The 11,907-nt window shown below is 35.1% G+C and overlaps 1 protein-coding gene across 1 annotated transcript in view; it reads left to right on the plus strand.

The window, feature by feature from the left end:
• The window catches only part of LOC106879918 (sorting nexin-4), a 32,757-nt gene that overhangs the window by 17,858 nt on the left and 2,992 nt on the right, over window positions 1–11,907 (plus strand). The window contains exons 5-11 of the mRNA XM_014929669.2: window positions 367–438; window positions 586–633; window positions 3,440–3,495; window positions 5,590–5,662; window positions 7,059–7,186; window positions 8,320–8,409; window positions 9,979–10,069. Coding sequence (XP_014785155.1) covers window positions 367–438; window positions 586–633; window positions 3,440–3,495; window positions 5,590–5,662; window positions 7,059–7,186; window positions 8,320–8,409; window positions 9,979–10,069 — 558 coding nt within the window. The remainder of the gene's footprint in view (window positions 1–366; window positions 439–585; window positions 634–3,439; window positions 3,496–5,589; window positions 5,663–7,058; window positions 7,187–8,319; window positions 8,410–9,978; window positions 10,070–11,907) is intronic.

Raw genomic sequence — 11,907 nt, forward strand, 5'->3', positions numbered from 1 at the left:
TGTTTTGCATTAATCACGAAGCTGGGGGAGTTTAAATTAAGCATTAATTACATTCAACTTACCCAGCCATTTTAATCTACATACTTGAAAGACTATGGAAATATTCAATTTTCTTAATTCAAACCCTAGCTATATGATCATACATCTCTATCTAGCAAATTGTTTTATGCTTTAGATAGTGCAACTTACTTATAAAAACTCTTTCTTGACTTATTACATTTTTTAATTAATTGTGTGTGTGTGAGCTAGTAGTTATTTTTTAATTAAAAGGACAACTTCCAATGTAATTTTCAGCTACATTTATGCAATAACACTTTGATAATGCATTTCTAGATTAGCATAATTCAGTTATATTTGCTATTTCAGATTTTTCTACTACGTTGTTCATCGCATCCAACTCTCTGTGCTGATAAAGTGTTTGTTAGCTTTCTTCGACAGGTAAAATATTTAAATTCTTTTTTAAAATTTGTTATGGAGAAGGATTTTTTTATAAACAATTTTTCTTTATTTATATATCATTATTCATGTCTCAAATCACTAAACATTTCATAGCATTGTTATTATATTTTTTCTTATTCCTTTCAGGATTCTGGATGGAAGGAACTAGCTTATGCAACTGAGTTTCAAAGCAAGGTGAAAATAAATTCTTTAACATAATATTTCTAATTATGTAATTTTTGCTGTTGATTTGTCAAATACCAAGTCATGTCCATAGCATCCTTACTTTTTGTAAAGTGATACATGAAAATAAAAATATATATCTGTATGTCTTATCATAAGAAAAAGGTAAATCCTCATTCTTTTTATCATCTATCTTCTATGCTGGCATAGGTTAGCCAGTTTGATAGGATTTGATGGGTCTGAGGACTACATTGTACTCCAATGTCTGTTCTGTTTTGACATGATGTCTATGAGTCGATACCTCACCTAATGCCAACCACTTTACAGAGTATTCTGGAGGCGTTTTCCATGGCACCAGTGTAGTGAGATTACTATGTAGCTCACATGGCTAAGATCTCCTTTCACTGATTGTTATTACCTGAGAGAGGGAGACAGCTTTGTTAGGTGATAAGAGGTTTTAAGTTATGAAAGAAGGGGTCAGAACAGGTTTCCTGTTGTAGAGGAGATACATGTCTCCTTGCATTATATAAGAGTGGATGAGAGTACTTGGGGTGGAGCTGAAAAAAGAGAGAAAGATGTTAGATATTGCAGAAGCAGCCTTATAATGACATTGGGAGGTGCATTTCCCAATGTCGTTAATCTTCACTATGAAGGTGATAGGTCCAGTGACTAGCATGACCCAGCACATCTAATACTTCATCTCAGTTGTAGGTGGCTACTTGAAATCCAGTATATTGGAAACCACCTAAAAGTTGATTACCATAGCTTGTTTTTCTCTCAGTGTACTCGTTGATCTTTTGTCTTCTTGGATTTACCTGCAAAACAGCAGACAAGTCACCCATACAATGTTTAAGGAACCCTAACTACCCTTCTCTTAGACAGATGTTGTGACAAAATGTGGGGATCTATAACTCCTAAGGTGGTCTTACAGTGCTCTTGTTCACTATCTCAGGTAGTTCTATATAACCCACATTATTACTAGTTATTTAGTCTCTGCACTGGGTTCATCCATCCTTCGGGCAGATTTTGATTTTGTCCTGCTGAGTTTCCCGTAGTGCTCCTCACCTGGCATTAGTGCCAATTTAGCTGCTGAGAACCTGACTGTGTACCAAGTTGTACTGTGTTACATATTATCAGTTGGCACTCAAAGTAAATTAACACTTATGATCATCATTTTGGCATTCACTTTTCCATACTTGCTTGAGTGAGACAGAATCTATTCACAAGGCTTTGGTCAGCCTGGCACTGTTGCAGAAGATACTTACCTAAGGTGCCATGCAGTGAGACAGCTGAAAACTACATAGTAGAAAGTGAGCTTCATATAGCCATACTTGCCCCTCATATAAAAATACAAAACTGTACTACACACACACACACACACACACACACACACACACACACACACACACACACACACACACACACACACACACACACACACACACACACACACACACACATGTATGTATTGATAAACCAGATTATTTCCTCATCTGAGGGTTTTGTATGGTGGAGACTAACTATATCCACATAGTTTCAGACTCACTGATGAGTACATCTACTACACAAAACCTTTATGCATGAGCATACAATCCAGTTTAGACACTTAACTATAACAAGATTCACACACTTCTAACAGAGTTGTGGATTGAGCAGCAATCTACATTTTCTATGACAATTTAAACAATCAAATGCTATTGTGTTTCTGTGTTTAATCAAACAGCAAAGTGGTTACCAGTTCATGTTCTCATTGTCACTATATTTTTTGTGTCTATGACACTTTACTCACATTGAATTTGGAGAAAGAAGGGATGAATTATTCAACTATTGACTTCTGGCAAAATGGTTCTCTTCCTTACAACAGAAATAAACAACCAATAGACCAATAATTTAATATACTGACACCCAAGAATTCTGTGAAAAGGAAAGACAAAAGAATCATCTAAACATACCTACAAGCATACATATGGAAACACATGGCTTAGTGGTTAGGGTGTAGGACGTATGATCATAAGATTGTGGTTTTGATTCCTGAGCCTGTTCTTGAATTATGACATGAAAACAGGGCCTTCTGCTATGACAATTCAGTATGAACCAATGAGAAATATTTTATTGCTTGCTCAACCTACTATATATAGCAGATCATTTTGTCTTAAATGAAGATGATGTAGTTCTTGATATACCCTGTCTGAACAAAAATAGACAGAATGGCCAAGGCTGGTATGCTTATGGTCATAGATCTTCTTAATGAAAACTGACCTGAGGTTAAACAACAACAATTTACTAGGATTACTAGACTAACCACCGCTATCACTATCCCATATGACCATTCTTATTAGTGTATGTTTGTAGGTATGTTTAGATGATTCTGTTAGCTCTGCTCTTCACAGAATTCTTGGGTATCAGTGTATTAAATTACTGATTTATTGGTTGTTTATTTCTATTCTAAGAAAGAGAATCATTTTGCCAGAAGTCAATAGTATTCAATATTCCTTTGTTAGTGTAGTGAATCTGAATTTGAAGGAATTAAATATATCATATTACCTTCATGCATTTATTTAATTCAACTTGGTTGAATCCCTTCAGTACAGAGCCACTAAAGCAATTTAAATGCTTTGACAGTAGTTTTCTCAGACTTGTACACATTATAGATACCAGTTATATTAAACGCTTTGACAGTACTGTTTTCTTCATATACTTATATATGTCATTGCAGATATCAAATTTTAAATGCTTTGTTAGTACAGTTCTCATACATTTATATGCATAATTGTAGTTGCATTTAGATATTAATCCTTCACTTGTGTTATATTTTCAGGCTGAATCTAGAATTAAAAGTCTTAGTGCTGCCTTTCGACTTAAAAGACCAGACCGGTAAGTTGTCTTGTAAATAAGAGCTTATGAAGGAGCCTCTATGTGGTCATTCAGCTTACTAGAATTAAGAACTGTATCTCCCTCAAATTACATCTGATCATCTAGAAAAGGGAGGGATATGTTGGATACTGTAATCATTGATATGCACTGCCCAGAAGAAATATAGGATGGGCTTGCCAAGGCAGAAATGCCTTTGATCGTAGATCAAACAAATTAGTAAAGAGCCACAATGGTGTTTTCTATAGACCTCAAAAAGCACACATGAAATTTCTTCGAAATAACCAATTGTGTATGTTTCTCATTAATTTTTTCTAAAATAAATATATTGTGTTGTTGTAATAACCAAAGTAAATTCCATTTTGTTACTTAAATATATTTGTTGTAAGACAGCGAACTGGCAGAAACGTTAGCACGCCAGGCAAAATGCTTTTAGCAGTATTTCGTCTGTCTTTATGTTCTGAGTTCAAATTCTGCCGAGGTTGACTTTGCCCTTCATCCTTTTGGGGGTCAATAAGTTAAGTACCAGTTGCATACTGGGTCGATCTAATTGACTGGCCCTCTCCCCCCGAATTTCAGGCCTTGTGCCTAGAGTAGAAAGGATAAATATTTTTGCTGTAGTCGGCAGGTCGTCTTATGTGTGTCTTGATGTAGCTAATCTGTGATCAAGACATTCAGTATGTAGTCATCCCACTTACATTATTAAAATATCCTGTTTTTTAAACAATTTGGTGAGTTGATGAAGATTTGGCTGCTCTTTCTTGCAAGGAGGATGACCATGTAAAGGCTTTTCCATTGGTAAATCACTATCATCATCATCAACATGTAACGTCCGTGTTCCATGCTGGCATAGGTTGGATGACTCAACAGAAACTGGCAAGACCTGGAGCTGCACCAGGTTCCATAGTCTGCTTTGGCTTGATTTCTACAGCAGGATGCCCTTCCTAATACCAACTACTTTACAAAGTGTTTTGGGTGCTTTTCACGTGATGCCATCACCAAAGCTTCTTACATAACACTTTGGTTTTAGGATATCAATTCTGTTGTGGTGGGCAGGTCTTCTTGAGAGTATAGTACTGCACCACATATCTTGGTCCTCTGTCATTAAGATGACAGAGGAAACAAAATATCTTGTCAGTAAAGAGAGGTGGAACTGATTTAGACAGCATGATAATGGACTAAATTTCTTACAGTATTTATCTTTTATCTTTCCCTGTTCTAAGTTCAAAATCTCGTCTGGGGTCTGCTTTGTCTTTTGTCCACTCTGGGGTTGATAAAATGAGTAGAACACTATGCACTAAGATCAGTTCAAATGAGTATATATAACTTTTGCCCACAAATTTTGTCATTTAGATAAATCTTGTGTCAGAGTAATCAGTACCTTACAAGAAATAAGCCTCAGATATGTTATAGACAACACATTGACTCTATGCCACTTCATTATCATTTTCACACCTTTTCTCTCTCATGCTGACATGAGTCAGATGAGACTTTTGAAGGCAGTATTCAGCAACTAGATGCCTTTCCTGATGCCAAGTTTTACCTGTTCTTTAGCAAAGTATGTCTATTCCACTGGCCTTTAAATGTCAAAAACTACTGGCCGTTTGAACATATTCTTTATAATCTTCATCTATAGACAAGTAGAGACAGTGAAAAGACAATTTCACTTACATGGCATACATGTTTGCTTGCATGTGTACATACACGCGCGCGCACGCACACACACATAGAGGCTGCCATACAGTTTCTGTCTAGCAAATTTTACTCACAGAGTATTAGTCAACTTCAAACATTAGTCAAACACAAATACCCAAAGTCCTTGGCACTGGATTGAAGCCAACTCGATGCAGTTGCAAAGCAAAGTTCTTATCACACAGTCATGCCAGCACCTTTCTAGTATGTTATTTTCTCTCTCTACATTCTCATTTAAAGTTGTGCTGCACTCAACTTTGCTGTTTATGTCTTAAAGAAGTTAAGAAAAATAATACCATTCTAGTTACAATTGGTTTTATCTTTTTTCCTAGCAAAAATTGATTTTTGTACAGTTGAGAGAGTTCAGAGAGTTTGTTTATTGTTTTCCTTTTATTTTGTTTACAGACAATTTGAAGAGCTTAAAAACTACAGTAATGAACTTCAGTCCATTATTTCAACAATACTGAAAATCAGAGCAGTAAGTGTTATAATATGCTTTTCAGGTTTGTGGTTATTTTTAGCTTAAAATAAAATAAAATTTATACCTTGAAAACAATTTTTACCTCAATAGCAGTTTTACATCCATTTTCCCAACATAATATCATGAATTAGATGGGGTTTTTTCCCCCCTATTTAGACATCTGTGTTTATCTGCAACAAATGCCTGTACATTTAGATATCCCTCCTATTGCAAATAATCACTCATCTTTGAATTATGAGCAGCTAGGAAAAGAACGATAACTATTAGTGAGATTTTAAACTTGTTGCCTTATGGTGGTCAATAGTTCAAGCAGATTATTGCTATCATTTTGATGATAATATGCACGTCTGAGTTCTATTGTATTTTATTTGTTCAATCAACCTTCAACATAGTTGGACAACCAATCCCAACCAATTAGGATTCACAGTATGTGTTGTACATATTGATCCTTTTAATTGTTGAATACAAAACATGGCTTGCAAGACTTCCATTTGGGTTAATTTCTCCTGCATCACCATCTTGCCCTTGTATGCCAATCCATCATAAGGTTACCTATTTACAGCTTAGAGGACTGGAGCAACATGAAATGAAGTGTTTTCCTCAAGAACACAATGGACAGCCAGTCTGGGAATCGAAACTATGACTTTGTGATCATGAGTGTAACATCTTACCACTAAACCATGCACCTTTATTCTTCAGATTCTTTAGTTAATCTGAAAATGAAAAGCTATACCCATAGCTTTTTAAGGTATTTATAGACCACAGGATGAGATTCACTGGTCAAGGTTAATAATATTCATAATGTTCAATCTGATTTTTTGTATGTTTCATGAAAAACTCAGAATTGTTGTTTGATCCAGGAAATTGTTGATCTGGAGAGAAAAGATCAAGAAAGATATCTAATGGGAAGTGAGATAAAGTGGGAGGAAATGACAAAAGAGAAACTAAAATATCCACATTGAAAGAACAGTGATGAGAAACAGTGACATAAGCCTTATATAGAGAGTTGTTGTGGTTCTTTAATATCACAACATACTTATGTTACAAATGTAAAATGACAGCTATCAGCTTTAAATCTGGAATGTAGAACCTATGTTAACTAACTTTCACAATGATTGAATGTTAATAATGATTTCTACAAAATTAAAAACACCAATTCAATCATTGTTTTTTGTTTGATTTTTTTTTTTAATTTATTTAATCCAGCAACTTGCCAACCAGCCTTAGAGCATCCACAAAATTCATGCTAATTATGCCAGAATCTTGAGTATAGAACCTGTGTTAACTAAATTCTATAATAATTCCATATTAAAAGATAATGGTTTCCACAAAACTGAAAACACTAATCTAATAATATCTTGTTTTAATTGTTATATATTTTTTTTTAATTCAGAAACTTGCTGACCGGCTTTATGGTATTCACAAAATTCATGCTAATTATGCCAGAGTCTATGCTGAATGGAGTTCTTTAGAGAAAGAGATGAGTGAAGGCTTGAAGGGATCTGGACATTATATGGATGTGTAAGTTACTATTGCTTGACATTTGTTCATGTGTGACTTTGCCAGTGTCTACATTCTATATAAAGGTATGGAATATATTCTCTGGATATTTATTGGCTACATGAGCTCCTGTGTTCTGAGGTACATTATGGACATGAGAAATACAGTCTCAGGACATGAAGAAATTTGTTTGATAGTATTTCAGGACACAATCAAAGAGAGAAACCTATTGCCCGTGCATTACATAATTTTGCAAATATCAAACATAGCCTAAATTTTATAACAGGATGGGATCTATTTATGAATCTTTTGCAATGTTTACCATTAGCTAAAGTAAATATGTAATATTATAGGGAGGTATTGATGTTTAACTTAAGTCATCCCTGATGGTGTTCCAGATGTGAACATCCTATAGTTTTGTATATCTAGAAATACATTATCCAATGTGTCCTTCTCTTTTTTAAGGCAGTTTAATGATGTAAAGGAGGTTTTAAATTATTTCTAGCAGGTCAAGTGATCACATAGCTCCTACTATAATAAGTACTTAGTTTGTTTCTGAATATATTTGTGTATGTTGGTTTAATCCATCACTCAATTTAACATTACCATGTGACCCTTGGATGGTCTTAGCAAAGTCCTCTCTATTCCTACCAGTTTCAGAAACTCTGCAAAATATCGTAGGGCATTGCCTTTCCTCTCCTGACTTAGCCATTAAAGTGAAATGTGTGTGTGTGGATACAACTAGGCAAATTGAAATGCCCACATGTAAGCTGTAAATTCTTCATTAAATGCTTCTCATACTATAGCAGTTAGAAATAGCAACCAAATCTACTACTGTTGGAATAAAGATGGGACACATTAGTTAATGTAGTCCTATGTATTCCTAAAAAGATGGGATGGTCAAGGTAAAAATGCTTTTGATATAGGTTTGTTCAGATTTGATCTGAAGTCTAAACAGCCACAGCTTTCTTACTCCCCCACCTTCTTCACATTTACCTGATGACACTGTTACATCACACATAATATACATTGAAAAATCATAAGCAATCCCCCACAATAATCTATAAATTAGCAAAGAAATAATCAAGAATCCTCAACATTTATTAAAAATAATAATTGTTGTTTTTGCTTTTCGCTGTTACTCTCTCATTTAGTTTTGCTAATTCTGTTGATGCAATCTTGGAGGAGGAAGAACAATATGCAGACCAACTCAAAGAGTACTTGGCATTTGCTGATTCTTTAAGGTAAGTTTTCCAAGTAAAGAAAACTTTATTTGAAAACAAGAAAAGACATTTTACTATTTCTGTTATTTTATTTCCTTCTGCTCTGAGTTTAGGTAATTAAGTGTCATTAGTATGCTCTCTAATTGTGATATATCTACTCTTTTACTTAATTGCTTCAATCATTTGACTGCGGCAATGCTGGAGCACTGCTAAGTTATGGGGATGTAAACAGACCAGCATCGGTTGTCAAGCGATGTTGGGGGCACAAACACAGACACACAAACATATACACACACATACATATATACGACAGGCTTCTTTCAGTTTCCGTCTACCAAATTCACTCACAAGGCTTTGGTCGGCCCGAGGCTATAGTAGAAGACACTTGCATAATGTGCCACGCAGTGGGAATGAACCCGGAACCATGTGGTTGGTAAGCAAGCTACTTACCACACAGCCACTCCTGCGCCTATATCTGATGATATACTTCTTAATTGTAATATAAAGGGTAAAGACCACCTTTGGTCATGAATGATCATGGGATTACACTTAGAAAGTTCTCCTCTGAGGCACACATTTGGGCAAGGTTGCTTATGGAAGACCAGCAGTTGCCCATGCATACCAGCCTCCCCTCTCTATGCCACAGATGTTATCCAAGGGAAAGGCAAAGGCTAATACAGCTTGGCACCAGTGACATCACAACTCATTTCTACAGCTGAGTGAACTGGAACAACGTGAAATGAAGTGTTGAAGAACACAATACACAGCATGGTCCACGAATCAAATTCTAAGCACTGAACCATGGACCTTCCCAGTTGTAGTCTATACATCTGATAATGTGATTGACAAATTGTGGTTTACCCACTAGTATGCATCACCACATTGTATATCCATTTATGTAGGATACAATCTTTGCATATTCACTGGTTACAAAAAGAAAAGCTTACTGTTGATTAAGTTCAATGTGAATGGATCGAATAAACATAGACTTTGTTTGGCTGAAACCTGTTCAGATCTAAGATCTCTAACTCTTTGTTGAACTTCAGGTCAAAAATTTTCAATGGTTGCATGCATATGTATAAATATATTTTGAAGAATTGGAAAATTCCACCTATTCCTGACTGACTCAATACCTTTCCAGTCTTATCATTTAAGCTCTAAGGAGGATAGCGCTTTTGCCTTTTTACCTTTTACTTTTTATTTTTGACATTTTAGTTTCTGTTTGTTTTTTTTGTTGTTTACTATCTGCATTTTCTACATGCAGCCTTCTCAGTTTTTACACATTTCTTTTATTATTCAATTTCTTTAGTTTGTTATGATATGTGGTTTGCGCCTGAAGAATATGAAACTATCAGTCATGCTTTAATACATGTATTGTGACCTTTAAATAAATAATATTTATCTATCACCAGATGAGGTACTTTTTTTGTTGAATTTTCTATCATGGATCAGTACGTTATATACATATATACATATACATACACACACACAAAATCTGTGATTTTGTATATTTGTGTGTGTGCCTGTTTGTGTCTATGCAAATATTTTAAATTTCAATATTGTTTTACTTCCCTATTTAAATTCTTTCAGGTCTGTTTGTCGAAAATATGAATGCATACAATATGACCTGGAAAAAACTGAAGAATGTTTGTCAACAAAAGGAAGCCAAAAGGATATGTTGGTATGTTTACAGCTTACTTGCTGCTTATATTTTATATTTGTTGAATATTTTATGTATCACATAATGTTACTATCTGGGAAATTTAAGTGATTTTGTGTTTCCTTGTTATTACCTCTGCCTTAGCGAAGGCAGAGATACTGTTTTCAGTTTTGTTTGTCTGTGGACACGATATCTCAAGAACCACTGGATAGATTCAGATGAAACTTTCAGGGATGTTTGACCTCGTGACTAGCACAAACTGATTAGATTTTGGGATCGATCCAGTACTAGATAAGGATTCTGGATTATTTTCCGTTTTTTACTAAATTTTTGGGAGCAGTCCGGTTCATTTTTAGTATTCTAGTTTGTGAGAGCAGTTGAGTTTATTTCAAATATTCTCATTTTAAAATTATCTCTGGCTAATCGTTGAGAGGACATTGGTGTTGCCTTGGTGGAGGTTTGCTTTCTCTGAGTACCCTTTTTTTTAAATTACTATCTAATAGCAGAAATAGCAGCCAAATTTCCTTCTAATCACATTTTGTCATCTTAGAAAAATGTACATTGGATAATGAACTCCTAATGAAAGACAGGATAGTCAAGTTTGGAATGCCTTTCATCAAAGATAGCTCTGCATGATCTGAGCTAACCTATGGCTAAACAGCAATAAGAACAAAAGATGGTTACAACTTGAATGTTGGCAACAACAGTAAAAGACATGATGGCCACATCTTGTTTTCCTTTCTTTAGTCTGCTGAATCAAAGCCAACTCAGTATTAATAAAACCAGAGATTGGATGGTGGTGACTAGAATGCCTTTGATCTAAGATCTTTTCAATTGCAGCTGCCCTGGGACTAATCAAAAAGGCAAAATAAAGTATGGATGGTTAAAGCTGGAACACCATTAATAAATTCATCATCATTGTTTAATGTCTGCTTTCCAATCTGGAATGAGTTGAAGCTCACCTGGGGCTGAACAAGACAGGGTGGTTATAGCTTTGATTATAGACAGGTCTGCTCCATCAGAGCTGACCATGTTATGCAAATAACATGGTTCCTTGTGAATTGAGCATGCAATGTTGGATTGATCTTGGTTCAGAAAACACCGAACATTACAACACTCATTCATTCAGTATACAGGGTTTGGAATTGATAATTTGTTTCTAATAACATAAGTTTAGCACCAGATATTATTTATCAATGAAATATTCATGCTTATTTTTTTTCAGCAAATCATACAGTTCAATTATTTTCAATTGAAAGCCCAGTATTAAATAGCAGCAGTAATTATAAAAATTATTAATCAATCAAATTTAGAAAATTACTAGACTACCTGTGACCCTTTGGATCACTAATAGTTCAAGGTACATAAAAACACCACATATCTTGGTAATCCATGGTCCAATTTGTGTGAAACTTGTATTATTCCGTTTGTATTCATTTCAATGGTACCTTACTTTCAAAGCATTTTCCCCATTACACACCAGTTTAACCATTTATGAAGGTAACCGAAAAAAACTGCGTATCTTGGTAACCGTTTGTATTCATATGAGCATCCGATTCATGATGTCTCCTGCTTTTGTCTCTTTCCCTCTGTTTCGCCAGATGCTCAGCTCTCCGAGCATCCAGTTCCTGATCTCTTCTGCTTCTATCTCTTTCCTTCTGTTCTGCCAGACACTCAGCCCTTGCTTCATCAGTTTTATCAATCCTTCTATTTGCATGCCTGTCCCAATCTAGTGTAAATATTTCGTAAAGGACCTGTTCATATTTCAGAGTGAAATAATTTTTTCCACAGGTTTTCTCTTGTGCATTCAACTTATCTCACCTCCAAACCTGCCGCAAGCTACATTCTTCCAGAAAAGA

This window comes from Octopus bimaculoides, chromosome 4 (assembly GCF_001194135.2).
Source record: "Octopus bimaculoides isolate UCB-OBI-ISO-001 chromosome 4, ASM119413v2, whole genome shotgun sequence".
Lineage (NCBI taxonomy): Eukaryota > Metazoa > Mollusca > Cephalopoda > Octopoda > Octopodidae > Octopus > Octopus bimaculoides.